Source organism: Zalophus californianus, chromosome 3 (assembly GCF_009762305.2).
Source record: "Zalophus californianus isolate mZalCal1 chromosome 3, mZalCal1.pri.v2, whole genome shotgun sequence".
Lineage (NCBI taxonomy): Eukaryota > Metazoa > Chordata > Mammalia > Carnivora > Otariidae > Zalophus > Zalophus californianus.
Genome location: NC_045597.1, coordinates 93,000,595 through 93,013,919, shown reverse-complemented (window position 1 = coordinate 93,013,919; position 13,325 = coordinate 93,000,595). Strand labels below are relative to the sequence as shown.

At 56.6% G+C, this 13,325-nt stretch overlaps 1 protein-coding gene across 1 annotated transcript in view; it reads left to right on the top strand.

The window, feature by feature from the left end:
- GLI2 (GLI family zinc finger 2) overlaps positions 1–13,325 on the top strand; it is a 251,180-nt gene that overhangs the window by 71,304 nt on the left and 166,551 nt on the right. Inside the window, exon 3 of the mRNA XM_035726928.1 lies at positions 7,608–7,622. Within this exon, the coding sequence (XP_035582821.1) occupies positions 7,608–7,622 (15 nt within the window). The remainder of the gene's footprint in view (positions 1–7,607; positions 7,623–13,325) is intronic.

The following is a 13,325-nucleotide window of genomic DNA, read 5'->3' as shown; positions in this document are numbered from 1 at the left end:
GGCAGGGCGAGACTTGCCATACCTAAAGTGGGAATCACATGCAGAGCTGCTAGGGGACAATTACGGGAGATAGCATGTGCTCAGGCTGGCCTGGCACAGGACACCTCGCGGGGGGGTGGCTGCCCCCGCTGCCGCTCTTCTCCCAGGCGGTCCAGAGAAGCAGTAAGAAACAGCTCAGACTCTGGAGCCACATCACAGGGGGGTTAGGCCCCAATCTGCTGACCTTGGGCACGTCCGAGCCTCCATTTCTACATCTGCAAAATGGACACAGTAATGATCCCTACCTCACAGTGTCGTAAGAATTACTTGAGGCGGCAATGTAAAGTGGCAGGCTCTAAGTTAGCTCTGTGTGAGGCCCAGGTTAAGTCTCTGCTTTATGAACCATTGCTAGTTTTCCTTTTCCAGGCCCTGGAGGCTCTGCCTGGCTTAGAAAGTCTTCCCTTCACTGGTGACTCTTGCTGGTTGACTTGTTGAGGCTGGACAGGGGTAGGAAGACCAGATTTCTGCTGTCTTCCTCCTCGAGAGTGGTGGAGGGAGCCCTGGGCTGGAGATCGGACCTGAGTCGCTGTCCTGCTTTGTTTCACTACCGCAGGCTGTCCTGGGTAGGTGACCTGAGTGGGTCCCTGGCCTTGCTCACTCAGCCTTCACTCCTGTACGCCAGAGGGTGGGATCAGACCAGAGGTTGCCGAACGCATCAGCAGCCCCTGAGACAGCTGTAATAAATGCAGATCCCCAGGCCATCCCCCAGCCGGGGCCTGGGCGTGGGTATGTTTACACGGGTTGCAGTTGGTCCAAGGCAGGGAGTGCATCCCTGGAGGGGGCGCGCTAACTGGGTGCAGCTGGTTTGTACTGGCCGGGCGGTGACCTGCTTGTCCACCAGGCTTGAGTACTGGGTGACTCTCGGCACTTGGCTCCTTGGTTCGGGGGGCTTCTGTGCCCCCACTGCCCTGGCCACCCCATCATTTTGTCTGCTGGCCCTGCTGGCTTCTCCAAAAGTTTCTTCCAGGCACGTTTTTACGCAGTGGTGAGGCATCCCTGTCAGTCTTGGAATACTGCGTAAATACCAGGGTCTGTAAACGAGTCAGGTGGTGAGCATTCTCGCTGAGGTGCCAGAGTGAGGAAATGTACCCAAGTCCGCTGGACCTTACTGTGCCCTGTCACTGATAAATGCCTCTGAGTCCCCGGTGTCTTTGCCCTCCCTCCGTCTCTGGGCCATCCCCCTAGGATGCCCTCTGGGCAGGGCATTGTTCACCCCCAGCAAGGCAGACACCCAATAAATGAATGGGCAGGGAGGGGAGTCTGACACTGTCATGCCAGTGGGCTGGTGTGGCCTGCTGCCCCTGAGGTTCCCAAGGGCCAGGGTCAGTCGGGCCCCGGCTCCCCTCCTGAGGCCCTCTGCAGCTTGCCAAGCGGACCAGCCTCCCTGGCCTACCCGAATGGCTCCTCTGGGGCCGCACACTTTCGCCCTGAGCTAGAGGATGCGCTCAGGTGTGACTAAGTGGGCAATTATTCTTATTTAAGTGATTTTCAGGACGGCTGTTGTCGCTGCTACTGAGTTTGTTTTAATGGCCCGGCCACATGGAACAGCCAGTTCCCATCAGGCTTTATCTAAGAGCAGAGCTCAGTCCTCCCCGACAGCTCCGCGCACTCAGGAAACGGGATGCAGTGCGACCACCCGGGTGTTTTCCGGGGTGGAAGTGGGGGGCTCTGAATGACTTAACGACGCCCGGGCCGGTGAGGTCTCAAGTGCCAGGGCTGTGCTGGAGGGTCGGGGCACGTGGGGCCGAGGGGAGGGTTGGAGACTCCTTGCGGCCCACAGGGAATATGGTAGGAAGGACCTGGGCTATTCCTAGCTCCCCACTGTTAGCTGTGTGCTCTGGAGCAAGCCAGCTCACTTTTCTCAAGTGCATAGAGTGGAGATGGTCATGGGCACTACACCTGGCTCTGGGGAGCTGAAATGGGCGAGTGTTTAGAGAGTGGCCATCAGAGGGTCTGTGTAGTGATGAAGTAAACGTTAGCGACACGAATCTGAATGCCCATTCCTCTTGCGTTTTGTGGTCTCATGCCACCCTGAGACCTCATGCTCTGAAGGCCTTTCTGAACGTCACTCAAAATAGCTGCCATCCAGGGGCGCCTGGGTGGCTCAGTCGGTGGAGCATCCGACTCTTGGTTTCGGCTCATGTCGGGATCTCGGGGTCGGGAGATCAAGCCCCGGGTCAGGAGATCGAGCCCCACATCGGGCTCCGTGCTCAGTGGCGAGTCTGCTGGAGATTCTTTCTCTCCCTCTCTGAAAATAAATAAATTACAAACAAACAAACCAGCTGCCATCCAAATCGGAGCAGATGCCCCATTGGCCCCAACACAGCAGCCCCTGCCCCACCTCGGCTCAGCGTTCAAGGCCCAGCCCCGGGTCTGTGCCCTGGGAGCCTTCCGCCGGGCCACCTGGCCTCTCCCCGTTGGTTACAGAGGCCGGAGCACACACATTTCCACTTCAGATCTGCCTTGTGTGTTTCTGTCTGGCTCATGTGAGCTGGTGAGCTCTGCCCACAGGGAATAGAAGCCCCCGAGGGCCGTCCTGGTGGCTCAGGCTCGTTTCCTCCCCTTCCCCTTCCGCCTGGCAGACATGGCCTCGCATCTTGTGGTTCGTTGTGCATGTTTAACTGTTGCAGAGTTACAGAACGGGGAGAAGCCTGAGAGATCATCTAGTTCAAATCTGTTCATTTTACAGATGTGGAAGCCAAGGTCCAGAGACCTGAGGCACCCAGGGTCATGCGATGACACCCCTGGGACCGGAAACCGATTGGGCAGGAATTGCCCGTGGGATGGGACACAGCTGCTCCTGGCCCTGCCCCTGTCCTGTCCCAAACCCCAGCTTCCCAAATTGATGGTGTTTATGTTGGAAACATTTTTCTGACGTTTGGTTCTGTCAAAACTAATTTTAGCATTTCTAAAGCTTGGTAAAAAATACAGTCTCATTACTTTGATGTCAGTGCATAGTTTACTATTAGTATATTCTGGGGTTTATCATTTTAGTCATGTTTAACACGGCTGCACCAGGCATGCACTATTAAATCTGGCTTATTTTACATTCCTGTCCGGAATTATTTATTTGTAACAATTTCCTCTCTATCAAAAGACACAGCTAATGCTGTGTTTTAATGTGTTATTTACACACAAAATAACCTATTTACAACTCAGTGTGCGCCGGAGGGAGAATGGATGGGCCCCAGTTTCCTGCGTTCTGTTATATCAGAGTTTAACAATCTGGTTTGCTAATAGAACCATTTATCATTGGTGTGGGGAGATAATTTATTTTATGTTTGTGGCCAGGTCTTACCGCCTCTGATCTTGGGAACATTTTGAAGATAATGAAGTCAGGCCTGGTGTTCGGGGTGGAAGCGGGGTTCCCGAAAGAGGAAGGAGACCCTTGGCCTACCAGAGGTGGCCTGGGTGCCTCTGCGTTCCCTGAGCTTGTGAGTGCATCCTGCAGATGGTTCCGGAACACCAGTCTGAGATGGGGTGATGCGGAAACCCTGTTTCTGCCCTTCAGGAGCTCCCAGTTGAAGGCATCGGGGGACAGAGAACAGAGCACTATGGCTCTCACCTCCCTCTGGGGACACTCGGGAGATGGTGACAGATCCTGCCCAGGAAGCTTCATGGGGAGGCAGCATCGGACCTGGGCATTGAAGGATGTGCAGGGTTTCACCAGGTGAAAAGAGGCAAGGGTGGGCGGGAGGGGCAGCAGAATGGCCTGGTGGGAGTGCAGGGGCTTGGCGAGGCAGCATTTGGCTTATGTAGCTCTAGGGTGGGCCTGAGAGGGGCTCCTGCCTCAGTGGCCGGTGGGGTATCTAGACTCTCCCCTCGCCCCCAAGCCTCAGGGAACCAGTCACAGAGGTTTAAGGCAGACCCCTGCCACGTCAGAGTCTCAGTGTCCACTCGAGAGGGCTACCTGCAGTGAGAGAGGTCTTGGGTGGAGAGACCAGACACAAGGAGTGCAGGGAGGGGTCCCTGGGTCTGGCGGCCAGGTATGGCAGGGATGGACAGTGGCATCTGGGACCAGTGGAACGAGGGAAGGACTGCTCGGGAGTGAGGCCTGGGGGGTGTCTGGGGCTCCTGCGTGGATGCGTGGCCACTCGACCACACAGGCTGAGGTCCTGTGGCTCTGTTGGAGCCTCTTTAAGTCCACATTGATGGGCTAGGAGGCCAAACAGTGCCTCTGAATGAACTCCTGCCCTCGAAGAAGCCTGTGCCAGCACCAGAGGGGGCAGGTAGGAGTGAGGGAGGGGAGGCATCTGAGAAGCCGGAGCCCTAGTCTTTGTCCCCGGGAGCTGTGGTCCCATGGAGAAACCACGCGCCCCCACTCGTGAGACAGCTGTGGCTGTTACCTGAGGCCTGGAGTGATCAAAATACTTCAGGGAAGGAGTGGGACATGAAAAGGCTCTGATGTCTGAGTAAGGCCCTGGTAAGTCCACGGCCTGTAGCCGTGTGGCCTCTCTGACCCAGGGGCCTACAGGGAGCAGCTGCACACTCAGATCACATGGTTGGGGAGAGGTTACCACAGTGGCGCTCTGGAGTGTGGCAGGGCTTAGGGCAAGCCACGGGGAATGGCGCATGGAACAACCAGCTCCGGGGTGGCCAGCATGATCTGGGGGCCGAGGCTCAGAGTTGGACGGACAAGGTTCCAATCCTTGCTCTGCCACATCCTGGTTGCGTATCCTTTGCTGATCTGAACCCCAGTGTCTTCACCTTAAAAGTGGACAAAATACTCTCTTTTGAGGGCTAGGATTACAGATAAGCAACGTGAGGTGCTAGGATAGTACCTGGCATATGGTGAGCCTTCTGTATCTAGTAGTGGGTGCTTCCAGTATTATTGCTATTGCTGTTATTTTGATTATTCTAGAACTATCTCTGAGAGTAGCACATAGGCATCCAATAAATATTTGAGAGTGAGTGAATGAATGAATGAATGAATGCACAGGTATCTGAGCAGAATCTTCACAAGGAATAGCCGCTTGCCCATGATGTACAAGGGGGATCGGCCTTCTAGCCCGAGGAGCGGCATGTGCAAAGGCCCTGGGAGCTGAGAATGGCCTTGTCAGCCCCTTGGGGAAGGAAGGACTCCCTTTGCTCTTCAGCCCCCCAGCACAAGCTGCTGTCCTGGGACTGGGAAGCCCCGTGATACCGTATTCAGAGGCCCCTCCTGGGTCTGTGTTCTGTGGAGGCTGGAGGGCCAACCCAGGCCAGCTCTGGGTGCACGTGGCTTGTTTAGACCCTGCTCCAGGTTCAGCTGGTCTCTCCTCTTGGGTAGGCAGGGAGGAGGAGGCTGGAGGGGCTCTGTCTTGAGACACTGCCCTTGGCTCTGACCCTGAGACTGGCCTGGCTGGCCCTGCTCCCCATGGGCATGGGTTGCCAGCTCGTGTTTGTGGGGACCGGAGAGTCTGAAACCTTCACACCAGGTAGCAAGGCCTCTGGTCTGAGGAGGGCCATTTCTGTGTCTGGTTTCCATCCCATTTTGAGTAGTGACCTTTGAGAGGAGTGTTTGGGTTTTGTGTGGGGTTGGGCAGAGGACACCAGGTGTAGGCTTGACAGCTTCCTCAATCCCTGCCATCGTGGACTTTCCTTCATTTCCACGATGGCAGTGCCCGAAATTCACCCGTTAGCTGTCACCTTGCCTGCAGGTTTGTGCAGAGGCTGTGTTGTTCTAGATGCCTCTGTGTGGCCTGGGTTACCAGGCCCCAGGCCCCTGCCCAGTGACACCGTGAGGGCACTGGCGTCCCTGGGGCTACGCACGGGAGAAGGGTCAGAAAGGGAGGAGCCAATTGCCCAAGACACACATTGCTCCCTCTGCAAGTTCTGAGGCTGGACGCAGGTGGGACCTTTGTCCCATTTGTGGTCCCCAGAGTCGACACACTGGTCACATCTCCCCTGGCTCTGTTGGTGACAGGGAAGGCAACAGGTGAGGCCCGCAAGCAGGGGTTCACGTCCAGGTACGAACACGGGCTGCTCTCACCTCCCTCTGTGAAATGAGGGTGATGAAGCCCCTCTGGCCAGCAGCGTAGGGCATGAAGGTCTGCCGCCCATGTGGGTGACAGACTCCTGGCGTCACCTGCCCGAGACGGCCTGGCAGCTCCTGGCCGTATTGTCAGCGACCAGAGCAGTGCAGGACTCCCCAGCCGCCCATAGCAGCGCCAACGTGCCAGGCCCTAGCTTCCCCAGCTCCAGGCCCTGGATGGGATGGAGAAGAGGAGGAAGAGAGGAAGACAGCGATCCACACTTAGGGACGGACCCAAGAGAACTGGAAACATAGCCCACACCCAAACCTGTATACACATGTTCACAGCGACGCGATTCAGAATAGCCCCTGAACGGAAATAACCCAGAAGTCCATTAGCTGGCTAATGGATGAACAAAATGCAGGATGTTTGCATATGGAACATTATTCAGCCATAAAAAGGAACACAGTACGGAATTGTGCTTCAACATGTATGAACCTCGATGACATTATGCTCCGTGAAAGCAGGCAGACACAGAGGGCCGTATATCATAGGACTCCGTTTATGTGAACCGTCCCAAACAGGCAAATCTATAGAGGCGGGAAGTAGAGGGGAGGAGGGAATCGGAGTGACTGCTAATGCATGTGGAGTTCTTTTTTGGGTGATGAAATGTTCTGGAATTAGATTGTGGTGATGGTTGCACAACCCTGTGAATATAGTAAAAACCACTGAATTGTATACTTTCGAAGGGTGAATTTTATGGTATGTGAATTATATCTCCATTTTAAAAAGGAAAGAGGGAGGGAGGAAGGAAGGGGGAAGGAATGGAGGGAGGGAAGAGGGGAGGGAGGAAGTTAGGACGAGGGGCCGTCCTGGCCGAGGCCTGCAACCCCAGCGTGAGTCCTCAGGCTGCATGAGCCACACTGTCCCTCAGGGGACGACCCGGTTCCCTGGCCAATGAGCAGCCTCCTTAGCCAATTCTATAGGCTCCAGAAACTCTAAAAATAATTGGAGTGGAAGGAGGGTGTTTAATGACAAAGTAAATAATTACATTAAGGGTGTGAGTTTGGAGGGAGCAGAGTAAATCACTTTAGAAAGAGCACAAGCCTCCAGCTAACTTCCAGTCCTTTATCACCAGATCCCGTCCTCCCTCGGACTCTGAATAATTAATTGTGGCAGGCATTGTGGGCCCAGCCGCAGCAGGGGCTGCTGGGGTCAGGCAGGGCCGGGAGAGATGGCCAGCCGGCAAGCCATGGTGCCCCACCAGCCCCACCTGCTACTCCAGGTCCCTGTCCCACTGGAAATCAGATGTTTTGCTGGGAAGGGCCAGGGCTCAGGGGTCGGTGATGCCCCTCAGCTGAAGAGGGCCAGATTTTTCTGTGCTTCTGAGAAGGAAGAGCTTCAGGGGGCCATGTGGCCCACTGAGGCCCAAAGAGGGAATGGTTAGCTAAGGCCACACAGTGAGCAGGTGACAGGTCTGGTAAGAAGCAGATCTGGGACACCCAAGCCAGGAAGCTCTACCAGCCCTGGGGCGGGCACCCGGATTGGGTGGGCCCTAGACAATCAGTGGTGTCCCCAGCCCATGAGGGATGATACAGGCCCTTTTCAGAGCAGTGTCGGCAGAAGGGGGTGCCAGGCAGGTTGTGGCTCCTGGGAAGTGGCATAGCTGGCCAGGGTTGGCACCATGAAGGGTGTGGTTGTCTGGTGCACCCTCCTACCTTCTCTGTCCTGGCCCAGAGGCCCCAGTTTGCTCCTTCCCTCCACTGTCCTCTCTCCCTCGACCCTGTGGCCTCACCCTGTCCTCAGCGAGTCCCAACCCATGGCTCTGGGGGCCCCTTTTCCTCTCCCCAAGCTTCTGCCCATCCTCAGGTCGGCTCTCAGCCAGAGGCTGTGGAGGTTGGGCAGGCAGCCAGACTTAATTTAGCTAAGCCCCAAGAGGGACATTTGTGATGTGTGAGGCTCTGGGAAGACAGCTGTACTTTGGCCAGGAAGGATGGCTCTTCTCTGATGGAAACCGCGTCAGGATGCTCAATTGCAAGGGACAGAAACCCACTCAGACCTTCCGAAACTGCATGGATCTCGTGGCCTCCCTAACTGGGCAGCCATAACCAGCTGAATTCGAGATTCCGATGATGCCTTTGGGACACTGTCTCCTTTTCGCCATGCTCTTGGTCAGCTTGCCCCTTGGTTGGCACGCAGGCAGCCTCTCCTCACAGGGTGGCGAGAGCTGCTGTGGGGGAATGTGGGCCTGGCACCCTGAGCTCTCATGGGGCAGGTCTCCTTCTAGGTGACTCTAGTAAAAGTCCAGGGCCTCTTCTCATTGCCCTGCCTTGGATCCCTTGCACCCTGTGACCCAGTCCCTGTGACCAGGCTATGTGCTCTTATGGACACCTGCTGGTATGGGGAGGGTCCGCCTCCCTGACCAGTAGGGACCATGCATGGGAGAATGGGCCCCATGTGATGCTGGGTAGGCCAAATAAAAATGTCCCCTTCACTTCAGCTAGTTGGCAGGAGGGGGGGGACACTTTGGGGGCTCTGGGTGCCCATAGACACTCGCCAGTGAATGGAGTTAGAACTCTGGCTCTTCAGAAGCAGGGAGCACTCCTCTGGTCCTCCCTTCCCTGGACCTCCTCCTCTGGGTTGCATTTGGAGTGCCCAGGTCTCTCTCCCTTCCCTCCTTGTCCTTTTGAGCTCCCTATGGGGGAACATGGAACATGAAGTGTTTTGAGAAGTACCAGGGGAGAGCCTTAGAGAAGTGACAGAAAGTTCCAGAGGTAGTGCCACTAAGGAGGGTTTCCTAAATAAGGAGAGACATATGGGAGAGGGCCCTGAGAAGGGACATGAACACTGGAAAGGGATGCAGGGTAGGGACCAGAGCACCTGCTTGAGAGGAGGCTTCACACAAAGGGGTAGGAGGAGAGATGCAGTTGGAAAGGGAGTTTTGAACGGCTGTGGGGAGCCTTGGACACACTGCAGGGGAATTTGGACTGTGGGCAGTAGGGAGCCATGAAAAGGCTTGGAGCAGGGGAGGGACATCTGGAATAAACTCACTCTTCTGCTAGTTTGACTTGCATCCTGTGACTTGAAGCATTCCATCCCCACCAACGAAATGCAGATGATTCCTGCGGGATTGCTCTGCTTTTCAGATGTTCCTCCCACCCTCCCCGCTTCCCTCTCTGCCACCCTGCCTCTCTTCCACCTTTACACGAATGTTTTTTGGGGCTTCGCATGTGCTGAGCAGCGTTCTAGCCACTAGAGGCCCTGGACTTTTGCTAGTCACCTGGAAGGAGACTCTTCTCCACGTGAGCCGTGTCAGACCCACGCTCACACACAGCAGCTCTGAGCAGGCAATACACAGTCCATTTCTTCTGGAACTGCGACAGGAAGTACCCGGAGAAGTGACCACGTTGTGAAGAATGTCGTCTGGGTTCTCCGGCGGGGAGACAGGGCTGGCCTGTGTTTCCCAGGGCTGTGAAAACCGCTGCCTCTGTCAGATGTACTGGGGAGGTAGAGTGGAAACCACTTGCTGGGGGAGGAGAGGCTGATGATCTGGCCCTGGTCATCTCCATGCCACGGGGCAGGGCATCTCCCTGCCATCCCTGTGTGGGGAAGTCGGGATGCAACAGGTGCAGCTGGGGTGCAGCCCGTGGGGCGAGACACCGGGGCTGTGCGCGCTGTGGGCGCAGGGGCAGCTCCTTGGTCTGTCGCATGGGGCGGGCATACCCTCCCTGGTGGGGCTGAGCTCAGGACTGAGGCAGAGGCCCCGCCACAGAGCTGTCCTCGTGGGGGCTCTGGAAGGACCGACTCAGTACCAGCCTGGGGGACCCCTTCTCTCTGTTTCTGGGCCATCACCCCAGAGTGGGCCTCTGGGGCATTTCCAGCTCTTGGGGAGACCGTGGGGGAGTCCATCCTGGGGACATCACCCTTCCTAGTCCTTCAGGCTGTTGGGATCCCCTTTCCCCTGGCCCCATCCTTGACATGCAGTCTCTGTCCTCTCTCCCTGTCTCTGGAACGTTCCCTCCTGGGCCGTCCCACTCAGGTCTGGCCCAGCCAGGCGCTCTCCTCACCCCGGACCCGTCTGTGCATCCCGTCTTCCACTCTTGCACAGCGATTAGGGTGAGCATCCCCTGTCGGGGGGAGGCCGAAAGCCGTGGCCATTGTTCTTGCCGTAGATTGCTGGGCCTGAGTGAAGGTGTGGGAACACGTGGCCTTGTTCTGTTGGGGTCTCTGAACTCAGAGACACACGGGCCCCCGTTCCTTGGCAGCCCCCACCCCCCGGGAGCACTGGGAGGTCCTGAGGAGGCTGCCACCAGTCCGTGTGCGACATCTGGGAGTGTTCGGAAGTATGCTCGGCGTGCCGCGGAATGGAAGGCTCTGCCCCTCTGTCCTGTCGGTGCCTTCGAGTCACTAACGCTGACCAAATGTCCTGGCAGGGCCGTGGGTGGTCAGACATAGTTTCTGTGCATGTATCCCCAAGGAGGAATCAGAAGCTTCTGGGATCTTAAAAAAACAAAACAAAATGAAACGAAAAACAGAGTCAGCGTTTCCCTCTGCCCCGATTCTAGGAACTTCATTGCTTTGGGGCTGTGGAGAGGGCAAGAGCGGCCTTTGAACGTTTTTCCCAGAGGAGGTGGGGGTGGAGTGGGGACCACGGGGAGACGTGGCCCGCATGTCCTTGAGCTCCCCCATCCCAGAACTGGCCCACCAGCTGCATACGTGGAACAGCCTGACCCACTCAGCGGGGTTGGGTCTTGGGACGGAGAGAACCAAGCCCAGGGTCAGACTGAGACTCTTGGTCCTGCTTTTGCAAGAACTTCTCGGCTGGGTGGCTGCCTGGGGCAGATAGGCACCCCCTTCCCAAGTGTGCTGGCTCATTCCCTTGTCCGTGGTCTTGTGTGCACGGATGCATCTGGGTCCTTCATCCTCAGGTGCCCCCTCCTCACCCTGGCGCCCACGGTGCCTTGCGTCTCTTGAGGACAGCCTCCTCCTCACCAGATCACCAGGCTGTGCCAGCCCCCCGGGGCCACCCCGTCCTGAGCAGAGAGTCACCCCCAGCCTCCCCGGCCCTCAGACTGTGCCCCTGATTTGAGGTTCCTTGCACACAGGACATCCTACTTACAATGCTTAGAGGCTCTACAGTGAGGATTCTAGCACACATGTTCTATTTGAAGGGGTAAGGAGGGTCGGGGGAGGGGAGGCAGGAGAGGGAAGGCACCATAGCAAGCCAGCTACTACCAAGAACTCCTGCACTTTCACCCCAGGGGGAGACTCCAGGAGCCCGTGTGATCCATCCTGCCCAAGGGGCAAGAGAGCCAAGGTCTGAACACCACCAACCCCTGTCAGCCCTTGCTTGAGGGCTGCTCTGGCGCTTCCGGCCTGTTCAGTTGTCCAGCAAAGGGGGCTTTGGAAGCAGAGAAAATCCGCAGTTAGTCACCGGTGGTAGTGACTGGAAGTTGGGCGTGTGTGCACCGAAGTAGGAAGGGCGTGAGGGCATGAGCATCTGTTCTATGGAGACTGAGGTGGTGGATGCTTAAAGGGCGTACTTTCTGGGGGTTTAGGCATCCTTTTCTGTGTCCCTCTCTGGGTGTCAGTGTCCTACAAGGGGTACTTCCAAGGCCGAGGCAAACAACTTGACTGTTGTAAGACCTGAGCGCCTCCGTGGGAATGAGTTTATCAGATGCTGTGTTGAGAGAGTAGGTTTGATGGGGGAAGAGCACAGGAGGAAGGGAAAGGGGCTGCTGCTTAGAGAAAGGGCCAGAAACGTGCCCGAGGGACCCAAAGACGCCCCCGCCCTGCTGTGTCACCAGAGATAAGAGCCCCGTGTCCTGCCTTCTCGAGGACTGTCAGTGCCGGAAGTCCTGAGAACCAGGGACGGTTCTCCTAGCCTGGCCTTCTGGAATGGAGGAGACCCCAGACCCCAAGCCCCAGGAGTGAGCCTGATTTATAACCAGTCACTAAAAATATATACAGTGGAATGAAAGCTTCTGTTACTGAGCAGGCTCTCTCCGGCCGTTGTAAAGATAAGTAACGGCAGTTATAAGGCCACTTAAACCCTTACCTTTGGGGTATAGAGGGGTCTCTGCAGACAGTAAGTCTCTATCGGGAAGTGTTTACTCATAAAAAGCACAGCGAAGCCTGGGAGAGAAGGCATCTCAGCCATCGGGCCTTCCACCTTTGTGGAGCCGGGCCCCTTTGTAACGGGAGTCACAAATCACTGTGGCCCAAAGTTGGGGGTGGGACAGAGTTAAACCTGATGGCCGCCCCCCGGGCCACCACCATCCACCCCAGTTCCCGTCCCCCATCGGTGGAGGGGACCGTCGTGGTGGGCGGTGGCTCCCCGGCACCACAGGCCGAGTACGAGTCCGAGCACCGGGCACATGTGGCCCCCACCTGCCTCTCGGGTCACACAGGGCCCCTCGCCTTTGTGTGGCTCTCCCTCTGCCTGGGATGCCCTCCTCTGCTCTCCTACTGGGTTGGCTCCTGCCGGTACCTTCAGGGGCATTGACACCTGTTCCCCGAGACACCCACCGCCATCCCAGTTCCAGTCCGGATAGGGGAGCAGAGCCACTGTGAGCGACACGGGACAAGGGTTGTGATGCCACCGGCCGCATCCAGCTGGGACATCTGGCTGGGGGAGCCCTGAAATCTCCCGAGGGCTGCGGCCTCTGCATCTGGTGCTGGGCCAAAGTCAGCGTAGGTCAGTGGGGTCTGCAGTGGGAAGGAAGGCCAGGTGTGACATGGGAGAGACTGTGGACAAACAGGAACCGGTGGGGACAGTCGGAGTGTATGTTTGTCTCCCTCTGCTAGCTCCCAACCTCACGCTGGACGGAATACGGGGGAGCGGTGGTAGGACCCTCTGCGGGAGCTATGCTTGCTCTAGGAGCTCCATGGGAGTTGGAGCCGTGGGGGCTGGAGCGGTCGGCTCTGCCCGCCTTGCTGGGCGAGCCACAGATTGGCCATGCAGGGCAGAGGCTGAGGGTGGCCCGCCTGCCGCCCTGCATAGAGGTTTCCCAGACTGTCTAGTCCCTTCAAAATTACCGAGGACCCCAAAGAACTTCTCTTTATGTGCGCTATCTCTATCAATATTTACGTTACTAGAAATTTAAGGTGAGAACATTTTTAAATGTTTTCATTTTTAATCCATTTAAAAATAACACCGGTAAGCCCCTCATTTTTATCAACAATAACTATTCTCCAAAATAAGAAAGTTAGGGAGAAGAATGGGATTGTGCTTTTGTAAATCTCTTTCATGTGTGGCTTAAGGGAAGGCAGCTGGATCCTCCTATCTGCTTCAGCGTTTGTGTATCTGTTGCAATATGTTGTTTGGCTTGA